The sequence below is a fragment of the Ammospiza caudacuta genome, chromosome 21 (assembly GCF_027887145.1).
Source record: "Ammospiza caudacuta isolate bAmmCau1 chromosome 21, bAmmCau1.pri, whole genome shotgun sequence".
In the NCBI taxonomy this organism is placed as follows: Eukaryota; Metazoa; Chordata; class Aves; order Passeriformes; family Passerellidae; genus Ammospiza; species Ammospiza caudacuta.
This window is the reverse complement of record NC_080613.1, coordinates 9,018,135-9,040,583: the sequence shown is the minus strand read 5'-3', so window position 1 is coordinate 9,040,583 and position 22,449 is coordinate 9,018,135. Positions and strand designations below refer to the sequence as shown.

The window sequence follows — 22,449 nt, the reverse complement described above, 5'->3', positions numbered from 1 at the left end:
TGCTAGCCTGAACAGCAAGACCAGGGCTGGCAGCAGGTTTTCCCTTCTGCAGGATATAATATATTTATCTTTGCTCTGAAATTTAAAAAAAAACTATAATTAAAAAATAAAAATCTGGTGCTTCCCTCAAAAAAGAGGATGAAAACTGGGTCAGAGACACACCTGAGTGCTGCCAGCATCACACAGTGTCTGGGGGCACGAGTGGGTTTTGTGTCTGTGCAGTGATTCCAGAAGAATCCAGGAGCTGGATTTTAAGGAAAATCAGTGCTCCCTTGACAAGGCTGGGCCCTTCCCCTGTGCTTTGGGTGGGGCTCAAACCCAGGGCTGAGTCTCCCCATCCTCCTCTCCTGCCCTCCTTCCATGGCTCCTCTGCTCCTTCCCTCCAGGGATTTGCTGGTTTGCCAGGAGGCCGTGGGCATGCTGGAACTCCTGGATCCGTAGTAAGGAAATAGAAAATGTTCCTCTGCATGAACTGTGTGTGTTTTCCTAGGTGGGATGTCAGTGGGGCTGGTGCTGCTGGTGGGGAATGTGGGAATTTCCTCGGGAATCAGGGCATCTGTAGGACCTGATCATACCTGGCTGATAGAAGACATGAAAAAGCCTCAGTGGTGGAAATAACTGGGGCTAGGGAAGAGCAGCATCATTCCCCCAAGGAATCAGCCTGCTCCAGGAACTGTGCCGCCTCCCTGGGCCTGGCAGGGTGTCCATGGGGAATGGCAGCTCATGGAAACCCTCCATGGCTGAGCAGGAGCTGGCTCTGGGTGCAGGGAGGAGATCCCAGTGGCAGAGGGTGGCACAGGTTCAGGGGGAGGGTGCTGGCACTGCCCAGGCTGCCCAGGGAATGGGCACGGCCCCGAGGCTGCCAGAGCTCCAGGAGCCTTTGGGCAGCGCTGCCAGGGGTGCCCAGGGTGGGGCTGCTGGGGGGGCTGGGCAGGGACAGGGGCTGGACTCAGTCCTGGTGGGTTCCTCCAGCTCAGTGACCTGGGATGGAGACCTGGAGCAGATCCTCCCTGAGAGCTTGCACTCAGCTGGGCTTGGTGGTGATGTTGAGAGCAAGGATTGTCACCTGCCCTGGTGGCAGCCCTGCCAGCCATGGGGGCTGATGTGCAGGAACCACTAGGACCAGGCACAATGGCTGAGTTTGCCCCCTGTGACCCTGTTGGCCCCATGAGCTCAGGGGCAGCAATGGGGGCTCAGCTCCTCTCCTCTTTGACTGACACCTCCTCCCCAAATAACCCCAAAGGGCTCTCCAGGAAAGCCTGGACATGATGGAGACCCAGGCTGCTTGGGCCCAAAGGTGAGAGCTGGGGTTTGGGGGGGCTGGTTGTGGCAGTGAGGGTGGTGCACAGCCCCCAGAGGCTCTGGGGTGCTCTGGGGGGATCCCATGGACTCAGCCCAGGGGATCCTGTGGGATCACTGAGCAAGGGAGGGGGCCTGACTGCATCCCAGGAGTGAGGCTTTGCTGATTCCCTTGTTTTGCCTGCCAGGGGCTGCCTGGGAAGCCGGGCTTGGAGGGGCCACAAGGACCTGTGGGCACCTATGTAAGTGATGGAGGGGACACAGAGGGGACACGGTGGTGGCCAAACTGGGAGGGGGCTGCAGCAGCCTCCAGCTGGGCACTCCCCACCCTCCCAGGGCTCCTGCCTTTCCCTTCTCCCAAAAATACAGCAATGCCAGGCAGCCCCAGCTGCCTCTAACCCCGTGCTCTTCCCAGGGCTACCCAGGAGCTGCTGGAGACCGTGGGAGGCTGGGACGCAGGGGAGACAAGGTAGGGATGGGACACCCCCTCCAGCATCGGAAGCATTTTGGGGATGAGTTTTGAAGCCTGTGGATGGGTCTGGAGGTGTCCACAGTCTGCAGCAGCCATGGTGGGAGGAGAACAGCTGGATCTGCCTCCCACAGCAGGTGAACCATTGGCACTCCAGCACCTCCTCTGCCCAAACACCTCTGGATTGTTCTAAGAGCTGGTTTTCGTTTATTTTGTTGTGCTTTTTAAAGAATTTTTTGCATTAAAACTTACAGAGGAAAGGAAATTTTCCTTGCCTCCTAACAGGGAGAAAGGGGAGCTCAAGGTCCACCAGGATTTCCGGGAAAAGCTGGTCCAAAGGTAAGCACTGCTTGCTGCTCTTCTGGGCAGCTCCAGCCCCTGGAAAGCACCAGGCAAGTTCTCTGGGCTGGACTGGGAATGGGGAAAACAGGAAAGCTTTGCCATAGGGTGTGCAGACCCTGAGAGGCATTCCCTGGGTTAGGGAGACACAAGAAGCTTCCCTCAAAAGCTGTTTGACCCCATTGGCTCCATCCCCTTGTTCTATGTCCCTGAGCCACTCCCTCCCTATTCCCCCTCTGGCCCCCATCCTTGCACTGCCCACATTGCACTGATCAGTCCCTGCCTCTGGGGACACAAAAACCTGGGCTCCCCCCGAGTGCTGGCTTTGGACCCTGAGCATCTCAGGGTGTGTAGACCCTGAGAGGCATTCCCTGGGTTAGGGAGACACAAGAAGCTTCCCTCAAAAGCTGTTTGACCCCATTGGCCCCTTCCCCTTGTTCCTATTTCCCTCAGCCACTCCCTCCCTATTTCCCCACTGACCCTCATCTTTGTATTGCTCCCATTGCACTGTTCAGCCCCTACCCCTGCGTACACAAAACCTTGGGGTCCCCCCTGAGTGCTGGCTATGGACCCTGACCCTCTCACTGTGCACCTGAATTAAACATCTGGGGATACCATGCAAAGGCCCTTTTTGCTTCCTTAAGGACTTTATTAGCAGCTACTTTGGCTGCTACAATAGAGACCTTTTGCCAGTCTTGCAGTTAAATTGCCAGGGGGCTCAGCCAAGGCTGTGTTGCCCATGGTGCTCTTGTCCCCCAGGCCCTGCCAGGTCCTCCTGGTCCTCGTGGTGCTCCAGGCTCCCAGGTAGGACTCTCCTTGCTCCCTGCATTCCTGGCTGTTCCAATCCCTCTGCATGGGTGTGTGAGCTGCAGCACATCCCCTGAGCTGCCTGCAGCATGGATCCATCCCACAGCCCTTGCTAGGGGCAGGCAGGACCCTGGTCTCACTCCCTGCTGGCTGGGCTCTGTCCTGATGCAGCACAGACACCACTCAGATGGTTCCACATTGTATTTGCAGGAACCTCTGTGGCAGGGAGGAATGGTGAATCTGACTCCGTGTGCTCAGAAGGCTAATTTATTACTTTATACTATAATATATTAAAGATATATAAAAATAGAAGTATTATATTAATATAATATATAATATATAATATATAGTATATTGTATTATATATATTATATTTATTTATATATAAAATAGAAGTATTATAGTGTGCTAATATAAATATATTAGTATACTATAATACTATACTAAACCATACTAAAGAATACAGAAAGGATACTTACAGAATGCTAAAAAGATAATAATGAAAACTTGTGACTGTCTCCAGAGTCCTGACACAGCTTGGCCCTGATTGGCCAAAGAGAGAAAACAACTCCCAGCAGAATGCAATGGAACAATCACCTGTGGGTGAACAATCTCCAAACACATTCCACATGAGCACAGCACAGGAGAAGCAAATGAGATAAGAATTGTTTTCCTTTTCTCTGAGGCTTCTCAGCCTCCCAGGAGAAAAATCCTGGGTGAATGGATTTTTTCAGAGAATGTGAATGCCACAGTCCCAAGACAAGAGGATTTCTCTGAGCAAAGCCTCCCCCTGATCCCAGTTCCATGGACACACTGCTGAACATCCTTCTTTTCCCAGGGCAGAACAGGTGACCCAGGTCCTCGAGGGCTCCCAGGGCTGCCTGTAAGTGCAGAGCTGCACCTTGCTGGGATGGGGGGTGTCCCACGGAGTGGGAATCTATTGGAACGCTGTTTGCTGAGAATTTCAGATTTCTGGCCTTGCAGGGTGTTCCTGGCACAAGAGGGCTGGATGGCATGCCCGGGAAGGCTGGTGCAGGTGGAGAAAGGGGCGCTCCTGGAGCAGCTGGGGCTGCTGGCCCGCCTGGCTACCCGGTGAGTGCTGCTGGGAGCCCTCCCCTGAGCCTCTCAGCAGGACAGGGATTGGGGTTTTCCTGCAGCTGCAGCCTTGGGGGGCTCCCTGAGGCACCTGCAGGAAGGGAAGGAAAAGGGATTCCCTTCCCATGGCCGTGTGTGGTGTGTCAGGACATCCCAGGACCCCCTCTGGAGCTGCAAAGGCTCCTGAGCTCAGGCCAAACCCCTCTGCTGATGTGGGCCGTTTGTTCTCAGGGCCAGGAAGGTCCAAATGGATGTGAAGGACCTGCAGGGATGAGAGGAGACAAGGTGAGCACAAAGGAGGGGATTTGGTTTCCCTGGGAGGTGCCCATAGCCTCAGGCTCACCCCACTGACCTCCCTGGGGCTGCGGGGGCCAGCACTGCTCCCAGCTTGGCCCATTGCTGTGGGATGGGGATTTGCATCTCGGGGAGCTACAGAGACAGAGATCCACCACGGCTGCTTGTCCTGCCTTTGTGTCCTCTGCAGGGCCAGGTGGGAGATGCCGGGGCAGCCGGAGCCCGCGGGCTGGATGGGGAGCAGGTACAGCAGCTGGGAGCTGTGTGCCCACCCCAGTGGGGCTGCTCCAGCCTCCCCCTCCCCAGCTCCCTGCTCCAAGGATGGCAGCAGGCTGCTGATCCTCAAAAAAGCCAGAAGGTTACAGCTGTGAGCTCTGCTAGGGCTGGGCTTTTCTCTCCTCCACAGGGACCACCAGGACCACCAGGAGCAGAGGGTCAGCTGGGACCCAAGGGTGAGCAGGTGGGTGCTGGGGGTGCTGCTGGGCTCACCCCACTCCTAAAGGGTCGCACAGGTACCCGAATCCATGGCAGGTGTTTGAAACCCCTCCCCAGCATCCTCATGCCTGGGGGTTGACGTTGCTGGGCATGGCAGGGGGGTCCTATAAGAAAACTGAGTTTTTCCCAGTGTGGTGGTGTTTGTGGGTCCCAGGATGAGGGAAGAGATGAGAATCTTGACTCCATGTTTCAGAAGGCTGATAAAATATTTTTATATTATATAATATGTAACATAAAAATATGGTAGATGAGATATAAAATATGATTGATGATATAATATAGTATAATATAATATAATATAACATAATATAATATAATATAATATAATATAATATAATATATTGTATTCTTATATAATATATAATTTTTATTATATTATGTAATTTATATAATATTATAATCCCATATCTCATAGATCATATTTTATCTCATCTATCATATTTTATATTCTATATTATATTCTATATTATATTCTATATTATGTATTATGTTATATATAATATATAATATATAATATATAATATATAATATATAATATATAATATATAATATATAATATATTATATATTATATATTATATATTATATATTATATATTGTAGATTATATATTGTAAATTATATATTGTAGATTATATATTATGTATATATTATATATGCTATACTAAAACTATACTAAAGAAAGAGAAAGGAGACATCAAAAGGCTAGCAAGCAAGGGAATGGAATCATAATAAAATCTTGTGACTGCTCACAGCCTCGACAGAGGTGGCTGTCATTGGTCATCAAGTAAAAACAAATTTCACACATGCTGGGTAAAGAATTCTCCAAATCACATTCCAAAGCAGCAAAACATGGAGAAGTTGAAGTTTTCCAGCCTCTCAGGAGAAAAGATCCTGGCAAAAGGATTTTTCAGAAAATATGGCTGTGATATGGGAAATGTATCTGCCAGTATGGGAAATGATGGTGGGCAGAGCCAGGCTCAGGTGGAAAAGGCAGCCAGGAATCATCCTGGCCATCTTCATCCTGTCCAGGGAGAGGCAGGAGCCCGTGGAGCTCCAGGCATCAGAGGGAGCCCTGGGGAGCCGGGGGACGAGGGGACAGAGGGGCCACCAGGACGGCCTGGGAAGCAAGGCAAGGAGGTACGTGTAGGGTTGTCCCCACAGGGAATGGGAATGGGAAAGGTGCTGCCTCTGGACCCTGCCTCTGGCTTTGCCCCACAGAGCCTGGATGCTCCCATGGAATCGGGGGTTGGTGATTTGGGGTCCCCATGCTGGGCAAGGCGCACTCAGCATTTTGTCCCCTCTCACTTTTGGGGCAGCAGGGTCACAGCTGGGGTCATCTCCCAGCACAGGAGAGGCTGTGCCTTACCCAGCATCAAAATCCCAGCCAGGGGAGGGTGGAGAAGGCCATAGAAATCAAAGCCCAGCTTTTAACCCGCCCTAGGATGGGGCTGGGGAGGAGCTGCTGTGTCTGATGTGGGCATTTCTCCCTGGGCAGGGTGACACTGGTGACACTGGGGACCTGGGTGAGCCAGGACTGCGGGGACGGAAGGTGAGGGGTGTCTCTAACCCTGTCCCTCTTTGCAGCATCTCAGGAACACCCTTGGCCTGCTCAACCTCTGTGACCGTGTTCACAGGGGTCTGAGGATGAGGGAAGAGATAAGGATCTGACTCCATGTTTCAGAAGTTTTATTTTATGTTATTATTATATTCAGAAGTTATTATTTTATTATATATAGTATATTAAAACTATACTAAAAGAATAGAAGAAAGGATTTCATCAGAAGGCTGGCTAAGAATAGAAAAAGAAAGAATGATAACAAAGGCTTGTGACTGACTGAGACAGTCTGGACAGCCGGACTGTGACTGGCCATAATTAGAAACAACCACAAGAGACCAATCCCAGATGCACCTGTTGCATTCCACAGCAGCAGATAATCAATGTTTATATTTTGTTCCTGAGGCCTCTCAGCTTGTCAGAAGGAAAAATCCTAAGGAAAGGATTTTTCATAAAAGATGTCTGTGACAAACCTCTGCTGCTCCATGGTGGGGACAGAGCAGGACAGGGGTGTCCCCATGACTGAGGAGCAGCCCAGGGTGACCTGCCCTCTGTGGGGTGACACAGCTCACCTGCATGCAGAAACTCATTTATTGCTGTTCTTTTTCCCTCTTTGTGGTGACACTTTCTCCATCCCTGAGCAGGGCAATGCTGGCCCCAGGGGCCCTCCTGGAATTCCTGGTCCAGGAGCTGCCACAGGTGAAACTGGAGGCAAAGGGCAGAAGGGAGAGAAGGGCCGAGAAGGTTTGCTGGCAAGTACAGCTGGGGCTGGGCTCCCTCACCCTCCAGTGTCCCCAAAGGCTGCCTGAGGGCTGCCCAGGAGGGCACTCACCCCTGCTGGGAAACCTTGGGCTCTGGGAGCTGCAGAAAACCCTAGGAACTGTCAAATCTCCATAATTAGGGGGTTTCATGTCTCACAGGCATGACACCAAAATTGGGTCTTGCTGGCACCAAAGGGTGGTTTGGGTTTGTGGGGCACCTTGGGGCAATGCTGCCTCCAGGCAAACCCCAGCCCTGCCAGGCTGGGAACATGTCTGCCTCTGTGTGCCAGGGCCAGGGCGGGGTCACCGGAGCTGCAGGACCTGCTGGAGCCAGAGGATGGTTTGTAAGTCAGATCATGTCCCCTGTCCCTTTCCAACCTGTCCCACACATGGTGAGGGGACATTGGTGTGACTGGGAGCACTGTGAGGGCACATTTGTGTGACTGGGAACACTGGGAGGGCCCATTTCTGTCACTAACCTGGTGAGAGGACATTTGTGTGACTGGGAACACTGGGCAAGGCCCATCTCTGTCACAAGCCTGCCAGGGGACATGTCTGTGATTGGGAGCACTGGGAGGGGACATTTGTGTGACTGGGAGCACTGGGAGGGCCCCATTTCTGTCACTGACCTGGTGAGGGGACATTTGTGTGACTGGGAGCACTGGCAGAGCCCCATTTCTGTCGCAGATGTGGTGAGGGGACATTTGTGTGACTGGGAGCACTGGGAGGGCCCATTTCTGTCATTGACCTGGTGAGAGGACATCTGTGTGACTGGGAGCACTGGGCAAGGCCCATCTCTGTCACAGGGCTGCCAGGGGACATGTCTGGGACTGGGAGCACTGGCAGGGCTGGGTGACCCATGTTCCTCTGCTTGTGCCCTGAACAGGGTGGGACAGGACTCCAAGGTCCTCCTGGGCTCGATGGTCCCAAGGGAGAGAAGGTACAGAGAGATGATGGCTCCAACCCTTCATCTCCGGGTGAAACTCCCTTTTCTGGCCTCTTCCCAAGCTCTCCCAGTGGGAATGTGCTGGCACTGGGTGTCCTGGGCAGGCTGGTGACAGGGGGACCTGCCATGGGACACCCTGAGATCCAGAGCCAGCAAGGCAGGGAAGGGTTTTCCATGGACAGAGCTGTTTCCTCTCCTTCCCCAGGGAGATCCAGGGCCACGAGGTGTGGATGGACCTGCTGGGGCTGCAGGATTTGAGGTACTGATGCCTGGAATGTTGCAGAGCTGGGAATTGCCAAAGACTTCCCTATTTCCAGAACAACCCAAAGGATTTATTGCCCCTTCACTGGCGAGGTTGGGGGGCTCAGAAATGAGGAGAGGCTTTAACACCTCATACTCAGCACTGACTCCCAAAACCCTAAAACCCCAAACTCCCAGTACCTAAACCCCCAAAATCAGACCCTTTCCAGCACCCAGTGGTGCCTCATGGAAAATCTGTTCCTGCTGCTGAATTCTGTTCACTCCCATGTGGTTCCCAGGGTTGGCTTGGCCAGCTGAGCGTGGGATGTGGGACAGGATGCTCAAAGTCCCCTCAGAGGTGAAGGATACAGTGCTGAGGGGCTTTTTCTCAACCCCCATGTCCCCACAGGGACAGGCTGGAGATGATGGAGCGAAGGGGGATAGTGGCAAGCCCGGCCCAGTGGTGAGTACCAGCTCTGCCTTCAGAAATTCCCTTGGGAAAGAGGTTTGGTGGCATTTTGGGATGTGTCTCACCCTGGGGGTGGCTGCAAAGTGAGCTCTGCCAGCCTGGCCATGGGACTGAGTCACTGCTTCCTTGGATTTCCCACAGCAGAAGCCTCCCAAAAGGAATTTTAATAGAGCTGTTAAGAAAGGAATTTTAATAGAGCTGTTAAAAGCCATGCCAAAGTGCCAGGGCTGTTGCACAGGTAACCCTGGGCTGCTGCAATCTGCCTGAGGCAGCTCCAGGGCTGATTTCCCCTCCTTGGAGCAGATCCACAGGTGTCCTGTGGCTCCAGGAGCTGCCCAGTGCCCCAGGATGGGCATTCTGGGCATGGTAGAGCGCCCCAGATGTGTTATGGATGCCCCAAGCTCAGCTGCAGGATAAATCCCACCTGCATCCCAGTTTTCCCACCTTGCAGTGCCACTCTGCCCAGGCAAAACGTGCCCTTATGGAATCCCAGAATCCCAGAACTGGGCTGGAAGGGACCTCAAAGCTCTTTGGATTCCATCCCCTGCCATGGGCAGGGACACCTTCCACAGGTTGCTCCAAGCCTTTAGCTTGGGTGATTTGGTGATTTGCTGGGAGAGGTCAGGCTCTGGAGTAAACTCTGGGTGGACTTGCTGTGGAATAAATGGCAGGGGAATTTGTCATGGAATAAATTCCAGGGGGGGTTTGCTGTGGAAGAAACTGCTGGGGGATATGGTGTGGAATAAATTCTAGGCAGATTTGCTGTGGAATAAACTCCAGGGAGATTTGTTGTGGAATAAACTGCAGGTGGATTTGCTGTGGAATATACTGCAGGGGGATGTGCTGTGGAATAAATTGCAGGGGAATTTGTTCTGGAATAAATTCCAGGGGGGTTTGCTGTGGAATAAACTCTAGGGGAATGTGCTGTGGGATAAACTTGGGGCAGATTTGCTGTGGAATAAACTGCAGGTGGATTCGCTGTGGAATATACTGCAGGGGGATGTGCTGTGGAATAAATTCCAGGTGTATTTGCTGTGGAATAAACCCCAGGGGGGTTTGCTGTGGAATAAACTCTGGGCAGATTTGCTGTGGAATAAACTTGGGGCAGATTTGCTGTGGAATAAACCCCAGGGTTTATTCCCCAGGGGTGTTTCCTGTGGAATAAACTCCAGGGGTGTTTCCTGTGGAATAAACCCCTAGGGGGTTTGCTGTAGAATAAATCCCAAGGGGTTTGCCGTGGAATGAATTCCAGAGGGATTTGCTGTGGAATAAACTCTGGGTGGATTTGCTGTGGAATAAACCCCAGGTGGATTTGCAAAGCTCCCTCAAGGTGCAGCTGCTCGGGCCCTGCTGAGGACAGGGGTGAGCAGTGTCCCCCTCTCTGTGCCCTGCAGGGCTCACAGGGCGCTCGGGGCCTGGCAGGTGCCCCTGGGCTCCGGGGCTACACCGGGCACGAGGGAGCCAGAGGAGTGGTGGGCACCAAGGGCCAGCCAGGCCGGCAGGTAACACCTCTGCTCCATGGGGACAGCCCTGGCACAGCTCTCCCTGGGGACAACACCCCAGCTGTGCCTTCCCTTGCTGCCAGCATCATGTTTTGTCCCCAAATGAACTCAGGGGACTCTCGGGCCACCGGGTGAAGCTGGAGCCACCGGGCTGAGTGGCACTGAGGTGAGCAGGCTCCTCTCTGCCCCATTCCCTGCCCCAGCTTTTCCAGCCTCCCACACCTGTGTCCCTCACAGAATAACCCAAATATCTGAATAACCCAAAGGTTTGGATTCGCCTTGAATTCTGTTTTCCTTGTTAGGGCCTGGTGGGTGCAAAAGGGGATCCAGGAGAGCCAGGAAAACCAGGACAAATGGTGAGGAGTGGGATGGAGCCGTGGTGGTTCTCCCTGACAGAGGCTGGGGGATGCTGGCATCTCCTGGAGGTGTAAAAGTCCAATCAGGCACCATCTCCTGCTCCTGCTGAACCTTCCCACAGCCCCCTTCTGCCCAGCCTGCTCCAGAGAGAGGGAAAATCCCAAAGGGAAGAGTCCAGCTTAGAGCACACTGGAGCAATGCAGGGAGGGAAGCCAGGAGGGGCATCCCTGGCACAGCATCCTCACAGAGGGGTTTCCTTCTCCTTTGGGATTTTAGGGGGCACCTGGAAAAGCTGGCCCTAAAGGACGGAAAGGCTGCAAAGGAGATAAGGTACCCCCAAATCCTCCCCTGGGGATGGCACCTGAGGGGTCTGCCCAGCGGGCATGGGGTGGGCAGGCCTGAGCTGGGAGGACCATGGAGAGCAAACAGTGGGAATTGCCCAGGAGGATCTGTTTTTCCCCACCTGGCAAGCACAGGATGCTCCTGGGCTGGTTTTGAGGTGAGGGGCTGGCAGATCCTGCCCCCAGCCTGGCACAGGGGCCTCCCCAGCTCTTGGTGCCCATCTCCAGAATCCCCCAGTGCTGGGCTCTGTCCCATCTCCTCCTGCCCACTCCTGGGATGTGGCTGAGCTGTTGGAGACCCTCATCCCCCCTCTCCTCTTCCCCCAGGGTGATGCTGGCCAGGAAGGGGACAGAGGGGTCCCAGGAGAAGCTGGCAGACGGGTAAATGGCACCGCTGTCCCCACCAGGGTGGCAGGGAGCTGCTCCTTGGAGCCTCTGCAGGGTGGTCCCAGTTTTCTGGGGGCTCAGAATCCCTGGAGAGGGGATCCTAGAGGGGCAAGGGGTGGCTGGATCAGTTTGGAACTACCTGTGAGTCTTTCACCTGTGGTCCCCAGGGCAAGCGAGGCAAGATGGGCCAGCAGCCCCCACGGGGTCCCTGGGGACACAAGGTAGGTGGCTTTGTCAGGCTGCCTTGCCCCCCTGGCAATTTGGGGGTGCTCCCACCTGCCTGAGCCCTGGGTTAGAAATGAATAAACCAGGATAACTGAAGGCTCTGTCCCGCCAGAGCCTCCCAGCCCAACAGGGGCATCGCCCAGAGCCCCATGGGCTGCTCTCCCTGCCCTGGAGCATCACCCTGGGCATAGCCAGGGCTTCTCCCTTTGCATTTCAGGGCTACCCAGGTGACAAAGGACTTCCAGGACCCCAGGGCCCCCAGGGACTCTATGTGAGTATCAGTGTGGGGTTTTGGGGTGCTGGCTGCTCCCTGTGTGACCCCACTGTGTGACCGAGCAGGGACCTGTTTAAAATGAGGGAGTTCTTAAATGGTTCATCCATCTCCTCCTGTCTTCTCCTCCCAAACGAACATCTCAGGAGGGTGTGTGCAGTCAGACAAATCACTTCATTCCCAAAATGTGGTTCTAGAAGCCAAATCTTTCTTTTAGGTATGTGTCTGATGCCAGGCAGTGCTGAGCACTGGTGGGACTGTGCCCACATGCCCAGAGAGCTGTCACAGAGGGACAAACTGCATCTAGAAAAAAGGACACAAATATTTATTTTAATTACTAGAAATTGCTTTTTTTCTCTGCTTAAAATTAAAAAAAAAGCCCAACTTTGGCAACTTCACAAAATTCCCCAAGCTGGATATTCTCTGAGAGTCAAGGCACCTCCAGTGCATTTTTAATGGGCTTTGCTGAGGGATCCTCCTGAAAGCAAAAATCAAAGAAAAAATGAGAAAATGCTTCAAAGCTTCTAAAACTGCCTTAAATCCTCAGGATCCTCAGGTGTGGGGAGGGCCCTCCTTGCCAGGCAGCAGCTCAGCCCAGGGTGAGGCAGTTCCATGTTTCTCTCTTAGGGCATCCCAGGGCTGAAGGGCATTAAAGGAGACCCTGGACCGAAAGGACACAAGGTAGGGGACATGTGCCAGGCACAGCAGAGACACTGGGCACAGGGTGGCATTTAATTTGCTGAATGCCATCCCTTATTTCCCTCTTTTTGAACCCTGATGGCTGCACCATTTTTCTCTGGGGGTTGGCCACATGTCCCTGAGTGCTGGGAGATAGAACCTTTAGATTTTTTCCCATATCCAGTCCTTTTGCAGCTTTTCCATCCTCCTGGAGTTGCAAGCAGCAGTGTGGAGCCTTTTAACCCCTGCTCTCAGCATTGATGCTGATGCACCATGAGCTGAACCTCCCTTGTGCCATTCCTGATGGATTCTTGGCTGGAGAAACTGAGCACATCCCATCCCAGATCCCCTCCTGTTGATCCCATCGCATCCTATCCCATTGATCCCATCCCATCCCATTGATCCCATCCCATCCCATTGATCCCATTGATCCCATCCTATCCCATTGATCCCATCCCATCCTATTGATCCCATCCCCTTGATCCCATCCTATCCCATTGATCCCATCCCATCCCATTGATCCCATCCCATCCCATTGATCCCATCCCATCCTATCCCATTGATCCCATTCTATCCCATTGATCCCATCCCATCCCATCCCATTGATCCCATCCCATCCTATCCCATTGATCCCATCCCATCCTATCCCATTGATCCCATCCCATTCCATTGACCTCATCCCATCTTGTCCCATTAATCCCATCCCATCCCATTTATCCCACCCCACTGATCCCATCCCATTGATCCCATGGCATTGATCCCATCCTATCCCATCAACCCTATCCCATCCCATCCCATTGATCCCATCCAATTCTGTCCCATCCCATTTCATCAATCCCATCCCATCCCATCGATCCCATTGATCCCATCCCATTGATCCCATCCCATCTCCAAGCAATGGGAAGCTGCTCAGAGCCTTCAGGAAAAGAAAACTTTGGGAATAATTAAAACTTTAAATTCATTGTTAGCTCTGAGCAGCTCCAGAGAGCAGGCAGAGGGGAGGCTGTGCTGGGATTTTTCCCCTGCTTCTTCTTTCAGCACACCAAGAATCTTCTTTATTCTCTCCAAGTGCTTCCTTCCAATTTCCAAGGTTTTCCTGAGAGATGTTGTAGTCTGGGATGATCCTTTCATCCCTGCTGCTGCCTCTGTCCCCAGCAATGTGGGTGCAGTGAATTCTCTGGAACTATTCTCTGGTGTTTGGGGTTTTTGCTCCAGAAATTTTGCAGCCAGCCATGAGTGGGAATTTCCCCACCCACACTGGTGTCCTGGGGGTTGTGTCCTTCCCTTTGCCACCACAGCTCTCCCTGACTCTCTCCTAGGGCGAGAAGGGCAGCAAAGGTGACCTGGGCCAGCAAGGGGACGATGGCTTCAAGGTGTGTGACAAATTTTGCTCTTTTCCTTCCCCCCAATCCCTTGTCACCCTGTGTGACATCCTGCCACGTTTCCAGGGCAAGCCAGGACCCCACGGTGTCCCTGGGAGACCAGGACCCAAGGGAAGGCAGGTAAGGGCAGGGTGGAGAGGAATGTTAGGGACTGAAATGAGTATTTGGGGGGTGAATTTCTTGTTTTTCCATATAAAATCCACCTGGGGAAGGGGCTGGGTTGTAGAAGGATGCGGGGCTGGGTTGTAGAAGGATGCAGGGCCTGGGGATGTCCTGAGCTCTCTGTTGTCCCTGCAGGGTGACACTGGCCCCCCTGGCCCACAGGGACACCCTGGAATTCCTGGGACACCGGTGAGTCCTTCCCCCTCCCGCAGGTTTGAGGTTCACTCCACACCCCACAGGGATGCAGCTTTGATCCCACCTGCCTCCCTCTTATCCTGGTCCTGTCCTTTCCTTCCAGGGCTTGTCTGGACCCAAAGTAAGTGGTGGGGAGCAGCTGGAGTGGGATCAGTGGGATCCCTTCCCTCTTTCCCACTCTGGGGGTGCAGCTCAGCACAGCAGCATCTCCCCCCTTCTTTCCTTCCCTTCTGCACCTCCTCCTCTGGCAGGGGCTGAGAGGCTTCCCAGGCCTGCCAGGACCCAGGGGCACCCCAGGGATGCCGGTAAGCAGAGTCACAAACTCCCCTCAGCCCAAAATCTGGGTCACCCACTCCCCTAAATGTGGCAGTGAGGCCCTCATGCCATGCTGTCACTCCATGGGGATGCCCAGCTGCTGGCACTGTGGAGATGCTGCTGAGGGGCTCGTGGGCAGCAGCCAGTGCCACCAGCACTGTCATTGTCCCCCAGGGTGTGGCTGGACCCCCTGGTCCCAGCGGGCCTGCAGTGATGCTGTCCCAGGAGGAGCTGCAGGTGAGTGACCCTGCCCAGGGGGGAAGGTGTGGTGGTGTTCACAGGGGTCCCAGGATGAGGGAAGAGATGAGAAACTTGACTTTATGTTGTAGAAGGTTGATATATTATATATTGCATTACATTACATTACATTACATTACATTACATGAAAATGTTATATTAAAACTACACTAAAAAAATAGAAAAAAGATTTCATCAGAAAGCTAGCAAAGAAAAAGAATAAAATAATAATAAAATCTTGTGACTGATTAGAGAGTCTGAGACAGCTAGACTGTAATTAGTTATTAATTAAAAACAACCACATAAAACAAATCAAAGGTGCACCTATCGCATTCCACAGCAACGGATAATTATTGTTTTTCTCCTCTGAGGCTTCTCAGGAGGAAAGATCTTAATGAAAAGATTTTTCAGAAAATATCTGTGACAGGAAGGGGCTGCCAGGGATGCTATCCCCATGTCCTGCTCCTTCTGAGGTCCCCTGTGCACCAGGACCCAGAAAATCCAGCTATTCCCTCTGTCCCCATGCTTGTCCGTGTCCCCTGCATGTGCCATCCCTGATGATGCTCCTGGTGGGCAGATCTGTGGTCAGCTTGGTGATATCCCCTCCTTTTTCTTCCAGCACCTCATTTATTCCTCCAACCACCTGAATTACACGCTGGTCTGGGCTCTGCTGGACACCCTGAGCCGGGAGCTCCAAGCCCTCGTGGAGCATCCCAATGGCACCAAAACCCACCCAGCCACCACCTGCAAGGAGCTGCTGCTGGCTCACCCTGGCCTGCCCGATGGTACCAGGGCATGGGGGCACCCCTGGGCCTGGCCTGGTCTCCAGAGCCTGGGAAGGGACAAGCAGCTCTTTGAAATAAAGAAATTTTGGGGAATGAGGTCAGATGGGCTTTGTGGGCATTGCTGGAGAAACAGGCTGGCAGCCTGGGGTTGGATGGCACCGTGTGGCACCCTCCCTGTGCCAAACCTGGGTGCCAGGGCTGTCCTCTCCTCCCTCCAGGGCAATACTACATCGACCCCAACCAGGGCAGCCCCCAGGATGCACTGAGAGCCTTCTGCAACTTCACAGCTGGGGGGGAGACCTGCATCGCCCCCGTGCACAGTCAGGTACGGGGTGGCTTTTATGGGGCAGCTGCAGCCCCAGGGACCCCTCAGCGTGGGTGGGGACAAGGGCTGGTGGGGCTGGAGAGGGGCAGGGTGCCCAGTCCCTGGCTGTGGTGCCCAATCCCTCACTGTAGTGACCAGTCCCTCGCTGTGGTGCCCAGTCCCTAGCTGTGGTGCCCAATCCCTCGCTGTGGTGCCCAGTCCCTCGCTGTGGTGCCCAGTGCCTCTCTGTGGTGCCCAGTGCCTCTCTGTGGTGACCAGTCCCTCACTGTAGTGACCAGTCCCTTGCTGTGGTGCCCAATCCCTTGCTGTGGTGCCCAGTCCCTTGCTGGGGTGCCCAGTCCCTTGCTGGGGTGCCCAGTCCCTCGCTGTGGTGCCCAGTGCCTCTCTGTGGTGCCCAGTGCCTCTCTGTGGTGACCAGTCCCTCACTGTAGTGACCAGTCCCTTACTGGGTGACCAATCCCTCGCTGTGGTGCCCAGTCCCTCGTTGTGGTGCCAGTCCCTTGCTGTGGTGCCCAGTGCCTCGCTGTGGTGCCCTCTGCCCTGGCAGGGAGTGAGGACTGAGGATCCTGGTCACGGTGTGTGCCAGGCTGCAGGGACACACAGGAGCTCTGTGCTGCCTCCTTGTCCTGTCAGTGCCACTATCCCCTGCTGGGACAGTGTGACAATTGTCCCCTCTCCCCTCAGGTCCCCATCAAGGCCTGGCTGAGCACCTACAGCTCTGAGAACACCTTTGAGTGGTTCAGCACCCTGCCCGGGGGATTCCTGGTGAGTGCCTGGCTGGAACAGCCATGGGGGGACAGAGCTGGGTTGGGGGTCTCCAAGTGCCACCCTGCAGTGCTGGGACAGTGTGGGAATTTGCAGGGGTCCCAGGATGAGGGAAGAGATGAGAATCTTGACTCCATGTTTCAGAAGGCTGCTTTATTATTTTATTATATATATTATATTATATTAAAAGAAAATTATATATTATAACTATACTAAAAGAATAGATTTCATCAGAAGGCTTGAAAGGAAAGGAAAAGAATGATAATAAAATCTTCTGACTGACCAGACAGTCCGAGCCAGCTGACTGTGATTAATTAGAAACAACCAACATGAGACCAATCACAGCTGCACCTGTTGCATTCCACAGCAGCAGATAATCATTGTTTACATTTTGTTCCTGAGGCCTTTCAGATTCTCAGGAGGAAAAATCCTAAGGAAAGGATTTTTCAGAAGATATCATGGCTACCCGTGTCCTCTGGCTGTGCACAGAGGGATGTGACATTCCTTCTGTGAGAAACGCCAGTGCTGAACAGGCAGATGGAACCTGCCAGGGTTTAGCCTTGGGGGAGCATAGCCCCCACATGCTGGATGTGAAAAATGCCATCACTTATTTTAAAAATTTTAAAAGTTTAATAGCAATAAAGTGGTTACAAAAATAGCAATATAATTAGAGTAATAATAATTTGGACAATTTAGATTAGGACAATATGAGACAATAATAATGAAGAGTTATGGACGGTACGGGTACCTCTTTCTGGGCAAAATAAGCCCAAAAAAGGACCCACGTATACAGAGGATTAACCCTTAAAAAAAACAGCCTGTTGCATATTCATGCACCTCATATATGATGCATAAATTCCATTCAAACAAAGGATTTCTGTCTGGTCAGTGTCAGCTTCTTCCTCTTAATCCTGAAGGATCTTCAGGGCTGAGCGAGGCAGGAAGAAGTTCGTTTCTTCTGATAATGGAGCAATAAATTCATTTTATCTGAAAGGTTTATGTGTCCTGTGGCTGCTATCTGGTGCGAGTCCTTTCTTTAAAAAAAGTATCTTACATAGCATAGTTTCTATTTCAACATTATGTTATAACCCAAAACTATATTTAACACGCAACTTAAGAAAATTAACACAGCACAACTTTTTAAGATAACACATACAACATTCCTTTTAACACTTGCGAAAAGCCAATGCTAAAATACGCATTTTTTTTCCCCCGCAGCTGGAATACGCGGGGGCCAGCCCGGTGCAGCTGCGCTTCCTGCGGCTGCACAGCCACCGCGCCGCCCAGCAGGTCTCGTACTCGTGCAGAGCGGCCCCGCAGCGCCGGCGGCCGCAGCCCCGCACGGAAATCCGCTTCCTCAGCGACTCCCGGCAGCACAGCTACAGCGCCAGCCTGCCCGGCTGCCTGGTGAGCCGCCTGGTGCTCCAATTGCATCATGAATGTTGTTATGTTTGCCCAATCATGCCATCATAAAAAGACCAAATAATATTAGAAATAGTGACAATTTTAATTAAATAGTTTAGAAAATATATAAACAAGGGATAATTTGGTTCAAATGATAGCGCATAAGCAAAAACAACCGCGGGGTATGGAGGGGAGGGTTCAATGACCCTTGCCACTTCACGTACAAGCTTGCCAAATGAAAATCACCCCTTATATGCCGTGTGTCAATGCCACCTCCTCCTATTTTCGGTTCGTCACTTTTCTGTCTCTGCCTTCCATCTCCTCCTATTTTCGGTTCGTCACTTTTCTGTCTCCGCCTTCATCACCACCTTTACCACGCATGCGCCACCACTCGGTCTGGTGGTCGCACAAGTCTTTGGGGGTCGTCGCTGATGAAGGCCCTGTAGTCTTCTTCGTTGTCTTTTAGTTCACTTTTGGGTTACACATGCGCACCAAGCCAGTACAATGTAAGCCAAGACTAACGTATCACTGCATCTACATATCAAAGCAATAAGTCTCTTATAATTAGCATTTTCTTGGACCCAACCAGGTTCTTGGTCATTTTTAGCAACTGTATCTTCAGCTTCTCTCCTGTGGTCCTTGAGAACATCTGCTGGGAAGGGGGGGTGGGTGGAGCCCCTCCTTTCCCTCTCTTCTTTGGCATTACAACTTTTAGCTATTAACTGTTTTATTATTCTCAAATATTAATTACTGTATCAATATTGATTACTGTTTCAATTTTTATCAGCACGAATCATACCTATTTATAACAATATATTATTTATTAAATTAAAACATTAATAAAGTATAAATATCAATAAATTATTATAATAAGTAACTGTTACAGGGCTTGCAAGGGTTTTTCAGGGTGAAGAGGAGATGAGAATCTTGACTCCATGATCAGAAGGCTGGATTTATTATTTTATGATATATATTACATTAAGACTATACTAAAAGGAATAGAGAGAAAAGTTCAGAAGCTTGCTATGCTAAGAATAGAAAAGGAATGAATAAACAAAGGAGCTCTCTCTGATTCTGTCCCAGAGAGAGCTCGGCCTTTGATTAGTCCTTAATTGTAAACATGCAACATGGGCCAATCACAGATGCACCTGTTGCATTCCACAGCAGCAGATAATCAATGTTTACATTCTTTTTCTGGGGGCCTCAGCTTCCCAGAAGGAAAAATCCTAAAGAAAGGATTTTTCACAAAAGATGTCTGTGACAAATAACAATTATAATAATTTATTATCTATATTTTCTATCTGTAATTTCTTTTTAATTTTTATATTTTAATATTTTTATATTAAATTATATATGTTTTATCTTATATATACTGTATTTTAAATATAAATTAAATTTATTCTTATCATAAATTATAAATTTATATAATAAATTTAGAATAAATTTATTTTATAAATTTATATAATAAATATAAATTTATATATTATATAATATATATTATATTTTAAATATAAAACTATTTTTATATTTTTAGTTTTATATTATTATGGTTTTAATTATTTATAATTATCATTATTTATAATAATAGTATAATATAGCAATATATTAATAATAATTTATTCTTATTATAATTTTATATTTATAGTATTAAGAAATATATTAATAAATAATCTATAATTACTTGTTTTAAATAAATAATTATAATTATTAATAATGATTATTATAAAATATAATTATAAAATAAATCATTAATATTTCTTTTATATTATCCTTAATTTTTATTTTTAATTATTTTCAATTTTCAATTTAATTTTTAATTTTAGTTATTTGTATGTTTTATAAATAATATTTTATATAAATATATATAATTTTTATAATATACATTTCTATGAAATATATAATTTCTATTATAGATAGTATATATTTATATAAGTTACATAATATAATTTATATTTTTTTATTTATATTTTTAATTTTCATTAAATGTAATACTTTATTAAATTATCAAAGTATACATTTGGGAAAAGCCACAAGCACTATCGACTTTGACCCAGGTGATCATGGTCAGGGAGGGTCAGGATTTGGCCTCTATCATACCAAAGTGCCTGTGGGTCTCCAAATGTCATTTTTGGGGTCTGTTTTATACAGTCTTTTGGGCTCTTCTTTAGCATATTTTAGCCTGTTATTGCAATTTTTCTTTCTTGCTACCACGCTTCCCAGAATCGGTGGATAATTGCTGGAATCCTGTCAGGTGAAAACTTTCTGGGATAAACTTCTGATGCTGCCTATCAAATGCCTTCTGCTGGGGTCTTGTCAGACAGAAAAATCCCTTGAAATATCCATCCCTGGAGACAATCATCTGATGACACCTGAATCTCCATTTTTATCACTTTGCCTATTACTGCTTGTTGCCCCACACTGGCTGTGTACACAAAATGCTGTGGTTTTCATTTCCTTTAGCACAAATTGTTTTCTAACGTATGTCACACCTGAAAAAGGCTCCCAACATTTGGCAGAGCCCTTTGGAGAGTGTTTGAAGCCCAGCAGTTTGGGATGGAGCAGGGAGATGAGGCTGCACAGGGAGGGATGGGGATGGAGAACATCCATTCCTTTGGAGAGTGTTTGAAGTTTGCAGTTTGGGATGGAGCAGGGAGATGAGGCTGCACAGGGTGGGATGGGGATGGAGAACATCCATTCCTTTGGAGAGTGTTTGAAGTTTGCAGTTTGGGATGGAGCAGGGACATGAGGCTGCCCAGGGTGGGATGGGAATGGAGAACATCCATTCCTTTGGACCAAGGGGCTTCCTGGTCTGGGGATGTGGCAAAGGGAAGGAACCAGCCTGGAAAAGCCAGGAGGGGCTGGGGATGGAGCCAAGGGAGCTCCAGGCCGTCAGCTGAGGGGTTTGGTGGCACTCAGCTGTCCCTGGTGGTCATTTCAGCTGGACAACGAGTCCTCCATCGCCGACACCATCTTCCAGTTCAGCACGGAGGAGCTGTGGCTGCTGCCCCTGCGGGACCTGGCTGTGTTCCACAACGGCGACGCCTCGCCCCAGTTTGGTTTCACAGTCGGACCAGTTTGCTTCAGCTGAAAGTGGTGCCACCCAAACTGAGCCAGCCGGTTCTGTCCCCACCCAAGAGCCATCCCAGTGGGGACAAGTGGAGCTGGAGGTGGCACAGGGCTCCCAGCTGCTCCACAGAGCTGCTGTGTTTGCAGCTGTGTTATGCCCTGGACTCCATTTCCTTCTGGAGTAGAGGAATATTGTTTACAGAAGTCATTTCTCTATAAATTATAAATATATTATATATGTATATATTATATATGAGAAGGTGCTGATTTAATGACTGCTTGGGGGAGGTTTGAGAATTATAATTGCTGGGAACTGTCTGTGAGAAAAAAAAAAAAAAGAAGCAAAACTAGTGCCAGCTTGGGAAAAGGGGAAGGAAAGGAGCTTTTCTTTGCCAGAGTGAAGTACACAAATGGTTGGAGCATTGTTGGCCCAGGACTGGGCTGGGAAGTGGCCCTGGTGAGCCTGGGAGAGCCCAGTGTGCTGCTGCTCCTTTCCCTTCCAGCCAAGCACCAAGTGCTGCAAAGGGATGAAAATGTTAATTCTCCCCCAAATCCTGCCTCGGTTTTGAGTGTCTGTCTCACTGAGAGGGATTTTAGTGGTGCAGAGCCAGGCATTGCAGTACTGGGTGCCTTCGTGGGCACCTGCACCTGCTGGCACTTCAGGAAACTGAGGCAGGGCCAGCTCAGCACTCTCTGTTCCCAGGTGTAATGGGGATGGTTGGATAGTCCCAGCATGGAGCAAACATTTGTATGCTTCTACTCACAGCTGGAAAGAAAGTTCCCCTTTGTCCTGCCTGTCTGTAGGGAAAATGAAATCACAGAATCCTAAATGGTTTGGGTTGGAATAGAACTTAGAGACCATCCGATAGCAGGGACACCTCCCACTGTCCCAGGTGCTCCCAGCCCTGCCCAGCCTGGCCTTGGGCACTGCCAGGGATCCAGGGGCAGCCACAGCTGCTCTGGGCACCCTGTGCCAGGGCCTGCCCACCCTCACAGGGAACAATTCCCAATTCCCAATATCCCATCCAGCCCTGCCCTCTGGCAGTGGGAGCCATTCCCTGTGTCCTGTCCCTCCATCCCTTGTCCCCAGTCCCTCTCCAGCTCTCCTGGAGCCCCTTCAGGGACACTGAGCTCTCCCTGGAGCTTCTCCACTCCAGGCTGCACACCCCCAAAAATCTCTCAGCATTTTCAGGGTGCCGGGGTTGACCAGCAGAAAACCCCTTGGGGTCCTTAGCTCAGGATGGAGCCGGGAGCGAAGGCAAAGCGGAGCCGCAGAGCCCAG

General features: G+C 50.6%; 1 protein-coding gene across 1 annotated transcript in view; it reads left to right on the top strand.

The window, feature by feature from the left end:
- Positions 1-21,189, top strand: part of LOC131567031 (collagen alpha-1(I) chain-like) — an 84,527-nt gene extending 63,338 nt beyond the window's left edge. Inside the window, exons 32-68 of the mRNA XM_058818511.1 lie at positions 387-440; positions 1,244-1,297; positions 1,488-1,541; positions 1,715-1,768; positions 2,054-2,107; positions 2,867-2,911; positions 3,753-3,797; positions 3,899-4,006; positions 4,241-4,294; positions 4,494-4,547; positions 4,710-4,763; positions 5,829-5,936; positions 6,295-6,348; positions 6,996-7,106; positions 7,406-7,459; positions 8,002-8,055; positions 8,267-8,320; positions 8,711-8,764; positions 10,165-10,272; positions 10,385-10,438; positions 10,575-10,628; positions 10,906-10,959; positions 11,298-11,351; positions 11,525-11,578; positions 11,800-11,853; positions 12,481-12,534; positions 13,851-13,904; positions 13,980-14,033; positions 14,211-14,264; positions 14,374-14,391; positions 14,522-14,575; positions 14,760-14,822; positions 15,442-15,607; positions 15,826-15,932; positions 16,617-16,697; positions 17,916-18,104; positions 21,040-21,189. Coding sequence (XP_058674494.1) covers positions 387-440; positions 1,244-1,297; positions 1,488-1,541; positions 1,715-1,768; positions 2,054-2,107; positions 2,867-2,911; positions 3,753-3,797; positions 3,899-4,006; positions 4,241-4,294; positions 4,494-4,547; positions 4,710-4,763; positions 5,829-5,936; positions 6,295-6,348; positions 6,996-7,106; positions 7,406-7,459; positions 8,002-8,055; positions 8,267-8,320; positions 8,711-8,764; positions 10,165-10,272; positions 10,385-10,438; positions 10,575-10,628; positions 10,906-10,959; positions 11,298-11,351; positions 11,525-11,578; positions 11,800-11,853; positions 12,481-12,534; positions 13,851-13,904; positions 13,980-14,033; positions 14,211-14,264; positions 14,374-14,391; positions 14,522-14,575; positions 14,760-14,822; positions 15,442-15,607; positions 15,826-15,932; positions 16,617-16,697; positions 17,916-18,104; positions 21,040-21,189 — 2,595 coding nt within the window. The remainder of the gene's footprint in view (positions 1-386; positions 441-1,243; positions 1,298-1,487; positions 1,542-1,714; positions 1,769-2,053; positions 2,108-2,866; positions 2,912-3,752; positions 3,798-3,898; positions 4,007-4,240; positions 4,295-4,493; positions 4,548-4,709; positions 4,764-5,828; positions 5,937-6,294; positions 6,349-6,995; positions 7,107-7,405; positions 7,460-8,001; positions 8,056-8,266; positions 8,321-8,710; positions 8,765-10,164; positions 10,273-10,384; positions 10,439-10,574; positions 10,629-10,905; positions 10,960-11,297; positions 11,352-11,524; positions 11,579-11,799; positions 11,854-12,480; positions 12,535-13,850; positions 13,905-13,979; positions 14,034-14,210; positions 14,265-14,373; positions 14,392-14,521; positions 14,576-14,759; positions 14,823-15,441; positions 15,608-15,825; positions 15,933-16,616; positions 16,698-17,915; positions 18,105-21,039) is intronic.
- Positions 21,190-22,449: the final 1,260 nt, after the last annotated feature.